Raw genomic sequence first — 18218 nt, 5'->3', positions numbered from 1 at the left:
AACAGGGTTAATTAAAATGTTTTACAGATCCGTGGAATAAGTATTCTGTAGAAAAAACACAGTGTAGAAATACTGTGTGTGTGTGTAAATGCTGCATAAATAATATATAGTCAAAGCACACAAGTACTAGCATCATCTTAAAATCTCAAAAGTAAAAGTACTCATTCTGCAGAATTAACTCTATTTGCTAAATAATCATACTAATAGAAAAATGAAAAGCAGCAATAACCAACAATACAATATATATATATAGATATATAAATGTATACAAGTAAAATGTAAAACCACAAAAAAAGTGCAAATAAAAAAGTGTGTGAATGTATACATGTCTACAATGTAGAATGATAGTATATAATGGGAGCAGTGGTTTTAAAAAGAATACTCTATTTGTTTCAAGCTTCATTACAGCTTCAAATAATTTTGAGATAAAAATGTGCAATAATTATTAAACAATATATAATAAGTACTTCATGGTAAACGTATATGTTGTATCACAATTAAAAAAATATTGAGATATTAAAACTAACAAATAGAAAATGCCTTGTGTTTTATGTTTGATAGAGTAAGAGTATTTCTATTTTTAATGTAGAAGACCTAAATATAAAGCTAGTTTTGAATGTTGCTGTGTATTATTATTATAATGTATTATTAAAAAAGGAATCAACAATTAAGGCAGTTTTTTCTAGTTTTTTTATTTCATTTGGGTTTGTTATAATGCACCACAATACCAGGACAAATCGTGGCATGTGAAAACTTTCTTGTCAATAACCCAAATCCAGATTTAGCTCTGATTCACAAACAAATTAAATATATTATTTTATGTGTATGAATACAAATAAAGATATTAATCCGAACCTGATATGTTTTTAAAATCCTAAATAAAGTGTCACAAATGTGTACTTTTAATTAGGCGTATGTCTTTCCCTGAAGATCCACCATTTTTTTCGTATAATATACACAACAAATAATTGTATAATACCTTCTGCTGCGTTTAAAATGTGCTTTTAAAAAAAACATTTTATGGCTTCAGGTTAATAATTATAAATATTTAGTTGCCAATAACTTATAAAATAAAATGTTGCAACGGGAGCTACTGTTGAAATTATAATATACATACTTGTGTTCATATTTTCACAAGACGCTCGAATAAAAAGTTGGAGTTTATAAGTGCTCCCTGAACGCAACACCAGCGTCACAGAATGGCGTCTGTCTTGGACTACAATCATTGGCTGCACAAAACAATTACAGCTGCTTCAACTACAAATATTGCAATATCTCCTGCGCATGCTCACTGAATGTTTCGGTCACTTAATATGACATTTTAATTATGTATGCATGAGACAAACGCACGATGGTGACATTTAGTGCCATGTTTTTTAATCTGTGCATGAGTATGTGTTATTGCAAATTTTGCAAATGTAACATCATCCCAATAAAAACAAAGAGATTTAGTGACTTTATCTAACTGCTATGACATGTTGAAGCCTATTGTGATTATAGTATGGATAATCCCTGTACAATAGCTTATTCCTTTAGGGAACAATATGTTACAAAAAAACTAAAGTCAGTTATATTTTTGATAAAATATTCAGTATTATACTGCATGTGTAAACCCCCTCACTGCCTCTGAAACAGGAAGCAAACACCCTCTGCTGGTTAATAAAAGGATGACACACACACGCACGCACACAGTTGATAAATACCAATAGCAATAGTACTTAGAATGCTTATTTAAGTACTAAGTTTGTGGAATGGTTCATTTCAGAACAATGCATTTATTATATCATTAAATACAATAACTACTTTATGATTAATAACAAACAAATGTGTATGGCCATGCTGTGAAAAATGCAAAATAAGATATAGTCATGGGGTAAATTGAGACAATAAAAGTGTAAATTTATGCTTCTTTTAAAACTATTACATCTGTATGATTCGTATATAACATACCTTTAATATACAAAATACACAACACATGACATACTAAACAACTGTATACAAAATATGTAGTACAATGCATGTACAAAAAATTGGTGATGTTATTCTATACTTTTGTAATTAACATTTATATTTCAATGTTTAATTTGTATCTGTTGTATCCAACACCTTAAGCTTAGGATTTCAGGACGGTTGTTTGCTCCATCCGCTGCTTCATCATCTGTAAAAACAACAAAGCAAATACTCATTATTAACTATCTAGGTTTATTAGTGTGAACTAAATTACACTAATATCACTACTGCTACATAATGTAAGTAACTGAATACATTTACTTACTTTATACTTCTACTCTACTACATTTCAGAGGGGGATATGAATACATTACTGCATTATAGTTACTCCACAGATTCAGATTATTCTTACAAAATATTATCAACAAACTAAATATGATATATTACTGCAGATGAAGGTACCAACAAATATTCTTATGTACATAAATAAAAAACAGATTAATGAGTACATTTGATGTGTTTAAAGTTTGCTAACCTTGTTTTAAAAGCATGAAAAAAGTTAAAGATGTAATCATTACATAATTTATGTGAATCTTTCTTGTCATTGTAGCATTGTTTAAAAATGTATGTTAATAATGAGTGTTTTAGAGTGTTATTAATACATAATACCAAAACAAATTAAATAATGTAAATAGTTATAGAATATCTGACCGACTTGTGCTTCCTCTTGGCTTGCATCATTTCCTGCTGCTGCTTCAAGCGTACTTCCTCCAGACTCATACAGCCACCTGAACACATGAATGCATCAAAGATCATAATATTGTAAAATGTATGATTCTTAATTGGGACTTTTGAACTTTTACTTTTGTTTTACTTTAATCTGCATAATGAGTATACTATTACTATTCGTACATTTTGCTGATCTGTACTTAAGAACACTTTAATGTAGGACTTATTTACTTGCATGCTGTCTTTTTCAGATCATGGTATTGCTACTTCTTCCACTCTCCACACACCTGTACATTAATATTAAAGTCTAAAAATAAACATATGAATCCTATTAATTATAAGATGTATCAGTTTCTCTCACCCACAGTGCTGGGGCTGATGGAGACAAACGCCATTGCTCTGCTCAGCCTCAGCTCCTCCAAAGCGGCGAGCTCCGCCTCTGCCTCTGATCAACCAATCACAGCACACGTTAATATTTACCTGACAATAAAACAGAGTTTATAAATCTGATTTAGCGCCTAAACATAAAGACTCACTTCTCTGGATCTCTCTTCTCTTATTGGGGTTCGGGGGGATGACCGTGAAAGCTTTGTTACTGAAACTGAAACAGATCAGAAAGAGAAATAATACTTATGCCTAGATTTTCTGACCGTTCTCTTTTTTCTTCGTTGCTAAATACTGAATTCTATAATGTGAAGCCCATTTCTGAATCTATACTAAAATATAAAATAAAAACGTGGCTGTTGATGTAAAAGCAAGTTTTCAATCTAAGTAATTAGCATGTCAAAATAGGTAGTTATTTTTGAGATACATTGTTTGGAAATAAGTCTTTAATTAATAAAATTCCTAATTGAAACTACAATAATTATGTTTATATGTTTTTTGCATCACAAAGCTAAGTTCTAGTCCTTTTTATTTATTTAACTGGCAGTCACTCAAAATCACTGGAGGTCAGGACCCTCCAAAATGTTGTTTCTTCTGAAAAAGAGTTTAGAAAATAAGATTTGTAGTAAATTATTCTGTCCTACAATATATTCAAGAGCAGTTTACTCAATTTATCAATGAGCTGATTGAAAGATAATTACTGGTGCAATGAATAATTGAAGCAGTCCCCCATTATGTCCAGATTTTTTTGAAGGGATGCTTCCAATACAAAATAAATGTGTCTTTTCATTATGCATTCAAATTTCCAAAGCAAACATGTCACATGGTATTTTCAGAGTTTTGGATTTGAATACGTCTTTTTCATCTGCTCACCTGTGACTGACATGTTTGCTCTCGGCTCTGACCCCCTGCTGCTCGATCACCCGGCATTTTGGGTCAACAGAGCTGCCCCTCCTCCGGTAATCCGGGTCAGTTCTGGGCCACTTTGTTGCTGTTCTGGGGGCGGTGGAGCTGGATCTGCCGCTCCTCTCACAGCTCGGTTTGCGGGCAGGTCCCCTCACCACGGTGCCCCCCTCACCCTTTTCCCTCTGCGGGCACCTTTGGCAGCTCGACGCGCGGCTTTTACGCACGGAGGGCACTATTGGTTCACTTGTAGTTCCGTTAACCGCTTTGCTCTTCTCTGTTTTTTTTACTCGTCGCCTCCACTTGTTTTGACTTGATAACTTTTGTAGATTGCATTTTCATGTCAAGGTAATACAACCGGCATCTTTAAAATACCAACTCTTCGATTAAAGTCACAAAAACCTACATTTTAAACTCTCAGGTGTTCGGTTGCTATGGTTGTTGTTGCACCCTAGCAACTGAAGTGTGAAGTCAGGGAGATCAAGGTAAGAGTTCTGGTGCACACTTTCAAAATAAAAGAACGAACCATGTAGCAAATATGAAAAAGGAATTTGTTATGACAAAAAAATAAAAGTATAAATGTTAGTGATGTATGGCAAAATATATATTTTCTGTACTTTTGGTTTTAGTTGCTATTTATATCCAAATATAATCCTTAAATCAGATCATCAAAGTACTCATCAGAATCTCAAGAATCTACTTCATTTATCCCATCCTCCAAAAAATTAAATAAAGATAGTTAAACAAACATTAAAGGTTACGGTCAAATGTTCAATAAAAGATCAAATAAAATAGTGTAAATATATGTTTAAGATATCAGAAGTCCAGCACGGATATCAAAACATTTGCTTTAGATGCATTAAAAAGAGAAGAATGAGCAAAAATGTGGTAAATAATTCATTCTAAAGCAAATATGGCCAACTTCATCCATGGTTCTGGCTTTTTAATGTAGACATGCCACATAAACAGAGGCAGATTGTTAGAGCAACCATACAAAATGTAGTGCAGCCCTATTTTCTGTTACTTTTTAACTTTTAGCTGAAAACACACCAGTTGCGAGTCTGCTTTTTATTTTGAAAGCCTTGGCGCCTGGTTTCCTGTGTGTTCCTGCCTGTGTGTGTAGTTTGATGTAAATGCAGATTAAAGCGAGTGACGTCAGTATTAAATCAGTTTTTCTTGTCAGTGTCCTGTCTGTGGACATCAGTATACCTGGCGCGCGACTCTACACAGGTTACAGGACCACATTATCACATGACACAATGCAGAACGTATGAATACATATATATATATTGCCTTTGTATTTTCTTTCTTTTTGTTTCAGTACAAACGGAATAAATTACCATTACATAGGCCTACAATTAATGAAAATTATAAAACCGTAATATTAATATTTCACTTTATATGACACTGATTAGAAATTGTAGGCAATGTAAAGAACTAAACAAATAATGGTATCAATCATACATATAATTATTTTTGATTAAAGGTTGTCTTTTGTTTTGTGCAGTAATGCATCATTGCATGATTAATATGTAATGTCCTTTTCCATTGCTTTTACTCTTTCTTTACACTAATTGTGCTGTAGTGAATCCAGCAAGTCTATACATTTAAGATAATTTGAGTTTATAAATGACATTGGTTCGTTCCCAATTCGTACAGCTCTCTATAGGGAAACACATTTGATTTGTGATTGATTTGTGCATGGTCCAAACAAACCTCCACACATTAGGCAATATATGGGACTGCAAAAATAATTTAACAGTGTGTATACTGTATTTAGTTTGAGTATGCATTTTGTTTTGCGCAGTAGCCTATTCGATTATTGCATGATTTTTATATTGTTTCCCCTTCCAGTGCATGCGAAAGTAGGCTGTATAGGCTATATCCTGCAGCAGGGTGTTTCTGAGGCTCTGGTCCTCCTGAGCTCTGAGTGGTGCTGTCTCGCCGCTGCCTCCTTGTGAAATCTGCCTTGCATTGCATTTCTCCAGCAGCGGACTAAGCAGGCCCCTCGCAGCCGCTACACGGTGGCCTCAGGCCGGGCTCATTCCCACCACAGACCCGGCAGGTGTGACTGTGGTGGTTTACCGGAGAACGGCGGGCTCCACAACCGCCTCTGGATGCTAGATTTACGGACTGCTCCGCGGGAGAAGCCGATGCAATCCTAATCAAAGTGCGACACACACACACACACACACACACACACACACACACACACACACACACACACACACACACACAAGCCCATGCACATGATAAACGGGCCTCGCTTGCAGTGCAACTTGGCGTTTTCTGCCTCTCTGCAGGGGCTCGGGGTGGATAATCAGAGGTGAGGCTGGGGGAGTATTGTCTGGCGGAGGGTGACGCGCACTTTGCTGTCAGACGAGGAAGTGAGGCTGCTCACACACGCCCATTCTCAGCCTGTCGTCCCTTGCTAAAGCAAAGAGCTTCCCATCAGATAACAGCAACAGACTTTATAAACATGCGGGCACTTTCGGGGGGACAGCACCGGGAATAAGCTGCAGGACGAAGCCGATTTTCAGCGGTAGGTTACCGAGGCGCTTTACGCATGACAATTTCCCCAAATGTTTTTATCGTGAGACTTCTCCACTGTGAAGGCCTGTCTCCATCTTTATTTTTTTGATAGTCACATGTATGCTCTCTGGCCTATCTGTCACCGTGAACTGTGACTCTCCGTGTGTTTTCTGCGGGATAAAGTGACTCTGCAGGCCGCGGGAGTGAGCAGGCTGCGGGCCAGATGTCTGCATCTGCCCGCTGAGAGGCACCTGCCTGCGGGATGCTGTTAGCCGAGATCAAGCTGCATACTGAGCTCACATTTACTTCAGAAGCCCCCTTTCACTTGTAGTCATCCTAATTGTACACTGTAGTGACAGTAGGGGGCTCCTCATTCTGCAGGGGGGCCTCCTGGAGCTTCACTGGGACCCTGGACCAGGGTACCAAAACTCCCGTGTCTGTAATTTACAACTCGTTTTCTTCCGGTTGTTGTTGTTAGTTTTTATAAAGGGAAATATAAACTTGCTAATATTAGTATACATTTATATTATGACTTTGTTATTATTATTATTATTATTATTATTATTATTATTATTATTATTATTATAAATAGTATTGTAATTATATTAATATATATGATGATATAATTATGATAACAATTTCTTTTTTTATTAGTTATGAAAGACAATTCAATTTTAAAAGGTTTTTATACGAGTTGTACATATTGACCTCCTTTTTTCTTTTTATTAAATGACTTATTGTTTCTGCTTTTGGATTGTATTGTTTTTGTTTGTAATTATCTATATAACTATTATTATATTATAAATTGTATACTACTATAGAATAAAGAATACAATTATAACTATTATTAATCTAAAGCTGAAGCAGTTAGCTGATTAATTAATTAGGAAATGGATAGAAATAATTTGGCCATTACTTTTACATATAGAGAAATATTAATGTGTGTGTGTGTGTGTGTGTGTGTGTGTGTGTGTGTGTGTGTGTGTGTGTGTGTGTGTGGTGTGTGTGTGTGTGTGTGTGTGTGTGTGTGTGTGTGTGTGTGTGTGTGTGTGTGTGTGTGTGTGTGTGTGTGTGTGTGTGTGTGTGTGTGTGTGTGTGTGTGTGTGTGTGTGTGTGTGTGTGTGTGTGTGTGTGTGTGTGTGTGTGTGTGTGTGTGTGTGTGTGTGTGTGTATTGCAGAGTGTTGAATGATGGACAGGGAGCTGGTTCGTGGGAGCCAATCTGAACACGGAGAGTCCACCAATGTGACCACGCCAGACACCTCCACCCCTACGACCCCCACCCCCCCTCGCCTCACCCCCAACCCCATGCTCCTTGACTCCCCTGCACCCACGGTGACTCCCACTACCTCCTCCCCTCCTCCCCCTCTCACCCCTGCTCCCTCCGTCTCTGCAGCACACATACCGAAGGCGGCGGCGGGGGCGGCTGCTCCTCCTCCATCTCCCCACCTCCTCATCCCTGCTCCTCCTAAACTCACCTCCACCGCCACACCGGCCCTCCGCACCTACTCCCGCCCCATCCTCCCCTCCAAAACATCTCCCACCATCCCCTCCTCTCCTGTTGTAGCCAGCTCCTCCCTCCTCTCTTCTTCTTCTTCTTCTTCTTCTTCTTCTTCTTCTTCTACTACCTCCACCACCCTCTCAACCAAGACCTCCACCAGCCTCACCAACGGGAACACAAGGCCCACCCCCATCTCCACACCCATCACACCCTTTCACACACCAGCCAGTCCACCTGGAAGACAGGTAACACACACACACACACACACCTCCATATTATCCAACATTTATTATTATTAGCATTTAGAAAAAGTTGTAATATTGTGTTTTATTGTCCTTTATATTTCTCTTGTTTCAACTAGGATTTTATTTCTCAACAATTTCAAAAAAATATAATATTTAGGCTGATGTTTTTCTATAGTCACATGACCAACTTGGGAACTCTTTAGTAGGAGGCTAAATTCTTGATGAAGGAAAGAAAGCAGAATATGTTGGTTGGCTACAAATATAATGGAAGATCGTTTGGCTAAAATGTCTCTTAGTCAGTTGCAATTTGTTTAACACATTTAAAAGGATGATTCTTTTGAATACTTGCATTTATGGTGATTGACAAGTCACATATTAGGACCCTTAAACCCTGATCAAAGGCAGAAAAGTGGAGGATAAATATATTGGTGAATAAAACATGGCACGACATCTTTAATTTGGTTATGTTGCATTTGTAACACATTAAAAGTTATAAATCCAGTTGCTACCCTCCAAAATGTGTACCCTGCAAAGGAAAGTAATGAAAATGTTTATGGAAATATAACCGCCCTGCTTTGCTTAGATGCAATCTTAGGTGCGTGGAAGGCGAGGGCAGCAAGGACTTTGCCATTATATTAATTAATAAGTGTGGAAATCAAATTTAGATGACACAGAGCGACTTTTTGCAAACAAAAGTTTGCTGAAGTTGTCAGTTTTGCATTTCTTAAAACATCCTTTTACATTTGGTTTCCACCCTTTATATATACACACACACACACACACACACACACACACACACACACACACACACACACACACACACACACACACTCACACCACTATCTTGCTTTAGGAAATATAACAAGACCTTCTCACTCCAAAGCTCTTTCTCTCCCCTCTCCTCCCCCCTCCTCCCTTTGTTCCAGGTATCACAAGTTCACCCTGCGGGCACACCTGGTCTTGTACGAGCCAATCAGAGCGCCTCCCCAGTGCGGCAAAGGGTATCCCAGCAGACCCTGCTCCTGGGGAAAGGTCTCAAAGGGTGCGGACAAGACCAGGTGCTGCTCAGAGCTCAGATGGTAAACATAGATGCACACACACACACACACACACACACACACACACACACACACACACACACACACACACACACACACACACACGCTTGACTCCCAGTATGATATAGTAGGAGATAGAGATAATGCATTCAGATTCAGAAAGATTCATTATTAAGGTAATTGTCATGCAGAAATGGCTTTTTTCAGACTCTCAAATATGTAGTGATTTCCCCAGTTTTCTATCTCACATTAACATGGTTCCTACAGTTTATTTCATGTTACATTTCAAACTAATTTTATGCGGGGTATTTCTGCTATCCGGATATGAAAAAAAGCATTTCTGCTCAATTAAAATGGCTTTTGTAGAGACCCACACCCATGTTTATTCTTCTACAGCGCCATATTTGGACTTCTAGACTCTGCTTTAATTCCTGCTCTCCTCTTTTCTATTTCCTCCCTTGTTTACTCTCTTGTTTCTTTCCTGCAGCTGATTCTTACGTCTGCTATGCGACCTGCACTCTCCTCTTCTTCTTCCTCCTCCTCCCCTCTTTACTCTAACCCCGCCTCCGCTCAGGTGAGCAGCCGAGCAAATCCCACCTTTGTGCATGTATGATTTTGGATCCTCTGTTTGCTAAGCTCTGCTAGACCTTGTTGCATGACTGTAAAGCTTTTCTATTCTTTAGCACACATTACAGTTACTCATTTACCTTCATTTATAATATTTACAACATTGGGTGTTAGATTTCAGTCAAAGGATCTTGTTGTATCTAGCCAGCAACTATGTTGTCTCTAAACAGTAAATTATAAATTGTTATAAGTGTAAATAAAAAATGTTACCCATTAAGCTCAAGGACCAAACACTACTGTTGTTAGAAGGAACGCTGGTTTTCTACTGTTAGCCAAACATGCTAATGATTAAAGCTAACGATAAATTAAAGCAGAAAGTCAAACGATGTGTTTGGGATCTGATGTTTTTTTATTCTGTCTTTCCCTCTGTAGCTCCAGAGTCTCACCCTCAGGCCTCCTCCCCCCGGGGTCCTCACCATCCCTCCCTCACTCCGCCTGAAGACACCCTGCTCCGCCCCGCCTCCCCTCTCTCGCCCTCATGCTCCCATCTTCCCCCCCCTAAGGCCCCGACCACAGTCTTGCAGCACAGAGACCCCCAACACGCCGAGCCGTCACCCTCTCCGTCCCCCCGCCAAGTACGTCTCTGCAGGACAACTAAGTATAACCCTGGGTGTGAGAGTAGAGGAGGATCTCAGGAATAACATATTCATTTATATTTACTGAGGAAATATTAAACATCAGCAGAGAAAGACACTAAAAGTGAAAAAAACTCTGCATTTACATTAACCTGTCAATTACATTATGATTACATTATAACTAGTGCATTCCATCATAATATCATAACATCATTTCTCTGCTCTACCAATCTGAAAAAGAGAAATTCTGCAAAATAAATGTTTTCATTTCTAGCAAAGATAACGGGACCCTCTTCAGGTCCTTATAAGTAGAAACAAATAAAACAGTGTTTCAACTGTTTATCAATTCCTAATTCTCTCCCATCTCTATCTGTCAGGGATAGATACAAAAATGTACGTGTGATTTTATTATATGTATGTTTACATAATTATCTTAATACTTTTTACTCCCGTTAGCTCTTTATTTCACCAATAAGCCATATGCAATGTTAGTTTTGTTCTGGTGTGCACTTGCCTTGTGAATAGAATGTATTTTTTTCTCTTTTTAATGTTTTTTCTTTGTTTATTCTTCAGCTCTGTACTCTCCCGTGCGAGCCGTTCCGCTGCGCCCCCGGCTCCACTCTCCAAACGGACACCGAGTGGTGTCCTCTCGTCAAACCTCGACCCTTCAACCCATTGCTGCAGCCCCCGTCTGCCAGGCCCCCCCCACTCGCTCACCACTGTCTGCACTGAAGAGCTGTCCGTTAACCCAGACTCTGCTCAGCCAATCACAGCACAGTTCCTTACCCGGGACCACGTCTGCTTCCTCTCACTTTGAGCGCACGCCGTCTGCGGCGAGGCAGCTGCAGATCATCGCCCTCTCCTCGGGACGCCAGACCAAGCCTTGCACGTACCCCCCCGCTGCGTTAGCCCCTCCTACTGTGGAGGCGCAGGAGAAGCCCAGCCAATCAAAGAGGACGTTGAGCGGCGAGCACGTCCTTCCTCTTCCTCGTCCTCTGATCCCCTCGTTGCCAAAAAACAGCTCGCCTCCATCCCTCCTGAGTCCGGCTTCCCCTCCTCAAACACAAACTCTTCTCCGGAGAGGAGAGGGGAGGGAGGAAGATGAGCAGAGAGAAGGAGGAAGAGGGAGAGAGGGAGACAGAGAGGAGCTGAGGGGGGAGAAAGACGACCAAAGAGGGAAAGAGAAACAGAAGCTCCCTCCTGAGAGGGAAGAAAGCATCGTTGGTCAGAAGAAAGAGGAAGAGGAAACAGTCAGAGTGGAAGAGCACATGGAAGTGACAGAGGAAGGCCAAAGTGATGGACAGAAGGCGGGGAAAAAGATGGAGGAGGAAGGAGAGAGCGCCATGGACCAGTCTGAGAGTCTCCATCAGGACCAGAACTTAGATACTGACCCTGTTGAAGACGAGGAACAGAAACCAGTCCTGGGTCCAGCTCCAGAGTCTCTGCAGCCGGGCGGTCAGGAGGACTTCAGTGAGGACATGTCCACTCAGTCTGACAACCAATCAGGTACCTCCATCTGTACACCTCAGAGCACGCTTCACCCCAAAAAAACTATAATTTGTATTTACAGGATGGCCGAGTTCCTACTAATGCTATACTGAGTGTCTTTTTGTGTCATTCAAAGCGTCATATACTACATATCTTCCTGTTTTGGATTGACAAAATAAGACAGTTAAATAATTGGAAAAAGTTGGATCGAAATGTTTTTGTTTGTTTGTTCTTTTGAAGATGAACTATTTATTAATTTATTTAACAACTTATTGACTCTGACATTTGTTTGTTCTTCTCCCAGCGTTATCCAGCCTCTCCTCCCAGTCTCCCCCCTCCTCACCCTTCATCTCCCCCTCTGGAGAACCCCATCCTCCCCTCCTTCCCCCTCAGCCTGCCCTCCCTACTGACCTCAGCCAATCACAGCCCGAGACAGAAAAAGTTGTAAAATCAAACGGCGAGTCGCAGCCGCCAGAAACGGAGACGGAGCCCCTCGGCCAATCAGGAGACGAGTCGGAGAACTTGGACCAATCGCTGAGTAGCCCCTGGGAACCGGGGGTGTGGCCTGAGGGGAGACAGGTGCTGACTCACCTGGTGGAGGGCTTCGTCATCCAGGAGGGCCTGCAACCTTTTCCAGTATGCACAAATACACACACACACACACACACACTGTGAATAGAAAATGTATTCAAAATTGAGTGCAAATGTATTGGCATCAAAATATACCTAACGTTACCAATGGACAAGTCCTTACTATGCAAAATTGCCCATTTCAGAATGATATACAATGGATTACAAACAGTGTGTACCTTGCACATTAGCGTGTGTTTGAGCACCTTTCTGTTCCTGCAGGTGAACCGCTCGTCCCTGCTGGTTCCCGCGCGGGTCTCCACGCCACAGGAAGTGAACGGGACCAACGGCAGCGCAGCACTTCCTGTGATGGACACAGAGAAACCAGCTGAGCACTGCATCGAGTCAGAGGGGGAGGTGGGGGGAGACGCAGAGGACCCCGACAAGAGTAAGTCCTTATGTGAAGATCTAGTTTATTTGCACATTTTTAAATACACATAATAAATCTAATAGACTGCAGGAAGAGGCAGAAACCCCACCAGGCTTATTTGAATTATCCACCTAAACAACAATAATATTTCAAACAGACAACTCACAGTGATAAAAAAAGATCTGAAACCCTCCCTGCACATATAAGGAGCAATAACATGAAACCCCTGTTTGTTAAAGTTAAAAAAAAGTAGTAAATATGAATTGTTGTCTGCAGATTTAATGTCTTTGAAATAAAAACAGTCGACCATTAATCTTTTTATGTGATATGTAAAAAATAACACTTGACAAGAGTATTTTAGTTTATATATATTGGACATTTTCAAAACATTCTCAGAAGTGAGAATTTGTGGCTTCTTTTTAACCTAAAGTAAAAATAAGGTGGTCTTTCTTCTTCCATATTCTTCTTTGCTGAATATTTAAGACATGTGCAGCCTTAAATCCTCTGAAATAAAACACTCTGTCTCACACACAGGTCCGGTACAAAGGGACAGGACGGTGCTGCACTGCCAGTTCTGCGGGAAGCGAGGCCACGCACACAACTTCATGCGGTCCAAACGCTTCTGCTCCACTTCCTGTGCACGCGGGTGAGAATCAGAAACACAAAGAGAGAGCAGCTAATGCAGCCTGTGACCTCTGTCTCTGAGCTGCAGCTGTGTGTTCAGGGGTGTTGCTGCGCTGGCAGGATGTGGTGTGTGTGGCCGGTGCAGAACACACACAGGTGTTACATGCAGTGTGTGTGAATTAAAACTATTTGTATTTCTGCCTCAGGTTTAACGTGCGTCTGACGAAGCGTCTGCGGGCTCTGAGCGCAGGGAGCCGGTCTGAAAGGCCCCGACCCACTCTGAACAGGGCCGAGTCCGTCCCGGGGAAGCCTCTTTTACTGAGACTGGTAGGGACCCTGAACTCACCACCAGTTTAAAATAACACTTACTACACAAATTACTACGAGTTTACCTCATATAAGTGAACTAGGGTGCAGCAAAATACCAGAATTGATTTTCAAAAAATTATATATTTTCAATAAATAGGTTGCTTATACTCTTAGGACAATATCTAATATAAATAATAATAATAATAATATAAATAATCTAGCGTACCCCTAAATAATCTATTTCAGTTTTTGCTTGTCTCCCTTTCCTAACAACTCAAATGATTGTGTTTAATTTGCAAAAGAGAGACAAAATGCACAATAAAAAAAGTTTTTTTATTCACACTAACTTTAAACAGCAGGGGGAGACATTTGAAAACTAGTATTTAAAAAATACATACAAATAATTATCAATATATAACTAAAAGTCCTCAGATTAAAGAAAAATAAGAACACTTAATACAATTTAAATAAAATGAAGAGATGATTATTCAGGTGGCAAAGTTTGTATTAGTTCAATTAATCTGTCAAATATGTTCATTTATAAAAAAGAATAATCAGAGCTGCCAGAGTGAGACTTCACTCCTAACTTTGAGAAACATAAAGTATAATATAAGACAGATAAATGTTTGGGGAATAAAAAGCGAACCCAAATATAAAAAGATACAAATCCCAGAACTGTTGTCAATATTAAAAATAACTACGCCAGAATGATAAAAGTCATCATCTCAACATTATTCAAAGAAGTAATTCAGATTAACAAAACACAACAAGATGCAGACCACAAAACTACAAAACAACTCAAGCATGTTAGCATAGTAACATTTAGCTTGTGAGCTAGCAATGAACTATGAACTATGGTTGTTAACCAACATGCTAGCATATAGCATGTAGCCTAATGTTTAGCACGTTTTGCTGCTGCTAACATGTCTTTATGTTCAACTGTATTCCATGATTAAACTCATCAAATGAGGGCCTTTCAGTTTGCTGTAAAAGTCTGCAGTTAAATCCTCTTCTCAGTCCTCAATGTTTTCACCAAAATACACCTAAGTGCTCACACAGGTGTTATTAAAGAGCCTCAATGTCTTATGGGATTTGTAGTTCTGAGGGCTCTTTTGAAACTATTTGGTTTAAGATTGAGTTATTTTACTTTTGAGTTAGCCATTAATACTTCTGTACTTTTTGCAGCGGTGAAATAAATATTCAGATGTTTCAGTTAAAGTATTAGTAACACCATGAAAACAATCACTTTTAAGTGAAAGTCATTAAAGTACATTATTATAATAAGTAAAAATAAAGTATAGAGAACGTATCTAAAGTATTATTCAGGACAAAACATCAAAAATATTTTCAAATATTTAAAAATAAGTAAAAGAAAAATCAACAACATCAATTTAGAAAAATGACCAAACAGTTAATAAAATAGTTGCCAATTGTTTTGTTGTCTACTGATTGGACAGGCTGTCTCTCTTATATTATCTTTTGTGACATTTAATTTGTCACACAACTTAATATTTTACTTTTTTTGTATTTAAATGTTTTGTATTTGTTTTACTAAGGATGTCAAGTACTTTAATTTGAAATAAGGTGCATTACTCAAGATTCATTTGTAAGAAAACATCACATTTAAAAACCCTTAGTATTTTTTGTAGAATGAATCTAAAATATTTGAAGTAACTTGAGCTGTCAGATAAGTAAAAGTACAATATTTACCTCTCAAAGTAAGTAGAAGTATAACAAATGTCATGAGAAGGAAAACCTCAAGTAAAGCACATGTATCAAAGAGCATTACTTGAGTAAATGTACTTAATTACATTTTAGCAAGATCTTTAAGTATTAAAATAATAACAGATTAACTCACAATTCTTCTGCAGCCTCGTGATCTGTGGAGCGCCGGGCGGCGAGAGAAGGAGGGGAAGGAGAAGGCGACGGAGGCAGAAGAAGATGAGGAGGAGGAGGAAGAGGAGGAGGAGGAGGAGGGGGAAGAAGAGGAGGAAATGGAGGGAGGGGGAGAGGAGGAAGATGATGAGGGGGAAGAAGATCCTGCTGTCGCCATGACGGCCAGGATGGAGCGGCGGGCGGCGAGGAGAGCGAGGAGGGCGTCCGCCCCCCCCGCTGACCACGCCCACCCCCAAACCAACGAGCACCTTCAGACCCCCCCCCACCCAGTGGAGCGTGGAGGAGGTCACCGCCTTCATACACACACTGCCAGGTACACTTCAAATAAAGGCTTTACATCAGAAAATTATAATTGTAAATGTAATTACACTGAACAAAAATATAAATGCAACACTTTTGTTTTTGCTCCCATATTTCATGAGATGAACTCAAAGATCTAAAACATTTTCTATATACACAAAATAACCATTTCTCTCAAATATTGTTCACAAATCGGAAAAAATCTGTGATAGTGAGCACTTCTCCTTTGCCGAGATAATCCATCCCACCTCACAGGTGTGGCATATCAAGATGCTGATTAGACAGCATGATTATTGCACAGGTGTGCCTTAGGCTGGCCACAACAAAAGGCCACTCTGAAATGAAAACATTTCAGATTTGTGAACAATATTTGAGAGAAATGGTTATTTTGTGTATATAGAAAATGTTTTAGATCTTTGAGTTCATCTCATGAAAAATGGGAGCAAAAACAAAAGTGTTGCATTTATATTTTTGTTCAGTGTATTTCATGGGTAACAATCGGTCTAAACATGACAAACTCTAAGTATGATCCTTTTTCTGGGGTGACCGGGATTTTTTAAGTTTATAGAACAAACAATTCTTCTTAATAATTTTCTCTTCGACCTCAGGGGAAAAAGGCAGTTTGATTTGCACAAAATAAAACAGTATAAAATGACTCCATTGTCATTCAGTCTGATTTACACTCGTTAATCATGAGCAGATGACATGTTCTTCATCCAATTAAGTGTTTCGCAAAATACTGAAATCAACCGCCGGCTGAGGCAGCATATCATCCTCCACTGTGAAACATCTGGAAGAAAATCTGAAGAGTGAAAAGTGTTAAAGTATCTGCTCAGAAACACAGAAGAGTTTATCGAGAAGGTTTAGGTCATTTCAAAACAATTTCAATAACCCGAACACATCTGGCGTAATTTTTGGCTTAAAGAAACACAAACTAATTGAGAAAATAATCAACAATGAAAATAATCGTTAGATGCAGTGCCTAACGCTTTAAGATTTTCACAGTGTTACAAAACTGTAAAAAGTATATCTGTTTTAAAATGAAAGCTACAGCTTATTTATTTGTGTTTCAGGCTGCAGCACCAACACCTCGAGAGCTGAAAATATTAATTACTTTTCAATTAACATAGCTCTAAAAGCAAGTAGATTGAGCAGGGGATTTGAAGAAATGTACAGTATAATCTATGAAGAATATGCGCAATTTCCAGAGATAATAGGGCAATAAATGTGCATTAATGTTTTGCTTAGAGACACATCAACACCTTGTTCAGAATAAGCTGTTTGAGGATGGAAATGTGTTTTTAAATATGACCGATCTCATCTTTTTCTCCGTGTTTCAGGCTGCAGCGACGTGGCCGAGGCGTTCCGGCTGCAGGAGATCGATGGCCAAGCTCTGCTGCTGCTCACTGAGGACCATCTGATGACCAGCATGAACATCAAACTTGGACCAGCACTCAAGATCTGCGCTCACATCAACACACTGAAAAACCAATGAGAGACTAAAACAGACAACAAATCAAGCAATGGAGGAAGTTAAATGTGAAGAGAAAGGAGAGTTTTTATGAAAAGCTGACACCAAGGATGACAGAACAAAGTCACAAAAAGAGATTCACGGTAATTTATGAGATTATAAATCAAGGTGTGGCCTTAGGGAACAGAAAAAAAGTCCGGAAGAAATTCAATCCGTTCTGGGGCTGTAGCACGAGAGACTTTTGTAACTTTGTGTATATTTTACATGCCGCTGGAGAGTGTAAATTTGAAGCTATTTCATGAAGGATTTTGAACATTTAATATATAAGATTTGTCTATTTAGTTTTTTTAGAATGTGACGTCAACGACAAATCTATTCAGTAGCTAACATAACCGGTGTGTGTAAAAATAATAATAATAATAATAACACATAGACTTTGTAAGTGATTCATGAAAGTTTAATGTTTTATATCACTATATTCTGGACAAAAACATGTCTGTGGATTAAAAAAAAGTCACTATCAGGGTAGAGGCTGGTGTCTTTAATCATCACATTTTTATGGTATCATGCCTGAAATTATTTAATAAATGAATAATTAATCAAAACGATTGTTTTATCTTATTGTTTG

At 39.0% G+C, this 18218-nt stretch overlaps 2 protein-coding genes across 2 annotated transcripts; one reads left to right on the top strand and one right to left on the bottom strand.

Annotated features, from left to right (window-relative positions):
* Positions 1-1874: 1874 nt before the first annotated feature.
* zgc:194621 (uncharacterized protein LOC795037 homolog) lies at positions 1875-6731 on the bottom strand. The gene is made up of 6 exons (XM_034205173.1): positions 6642-6731; positions 3937-4286; positions 3216-3280; positions 3041-3124; positions 2662-2738; positions 1875-2158 (listed from the first exon to the last, which is right to left on the bottom strand). The coding sequence occupies exons 1-6, from the start codon at positions 6729-6731 to the stop codon at positions 2114-2116; spliced, it is 711 nt and encodes a 236-aa protein (XP_034061064.1). The 3' UTR covers positions 1875-2113.
* si:ch211-230g15.5 (polyhomeotic-like protein 3) lies at positions 4433-18195 on the top strand. The gene is given in 16 exon segments (XM_034205174.1): positions 4433-4451; positions 5955-6136; positions 6270-6508; positions 7677-8242; positions 9169-9321; positions 9788-9874; positions 10300-10482; positions 10484-10502; positions 11076-12008; positions 12295-12626; positions 12843-13008; positions 13525-13636; positions 13821-13941; positions 15795-16028; positions 16030-16132; positions 17460-18195. Coding segments are annotated over 13 exon segments (3156 nt in total). The 5' UTR covers positions 4433-4451; positions 5955-6136; positions 6270-6508; positions 7677-7684; the 3' UTR covers positions 17615-18195.
* The last annotated feature ends 23 nt before the right edge of the window (positions 18196-18218 follow it).

Source organism: Gymnodraco acuticeps, unplaced genomic scaffold (assembly GCF_902827175.1).
Source record: "Gymnodraco acuticeps unplaced genomic scaffold, fGymAcu1.1, whole genome shotgun sequence".
Taxonomy (NCBI): Eukaryota; Metazoa; Chordata; class Actinopteri; order Perciformes; family Bathydraconidae; genus Gymnodraco; species Gymnodraco acuticeps.
The sequence above is the reverse complement of the archived record's forward strand: the minus strand, read 5'-3'. Positions and strand labels throughout refer to the sequence as shown.

Coding starts and splice junctions, on each gene's coding strand:
- zgc:194621 (XM_034205173.1), bottom strand. CDS start 6,731: ATGCAGACATCTGGCCCGCAGCCTGCTCACTCCCGCGGCCTGCAGAGT. Junction 3,281..3,936: donor AGCAAACATGTCAGTCACAG/GTGAGCAGATGA, acceptor GATCTGTTTCAG/TTTCAGTAACAAAGCTTTCA. Junction 2,159..2,661: donor CCAAGAGGAAGCACAAGTCG/GTCAGATATTCT, acceptor TTGTTTTTACAG/ATGATGAAGCAGCGGATGGA.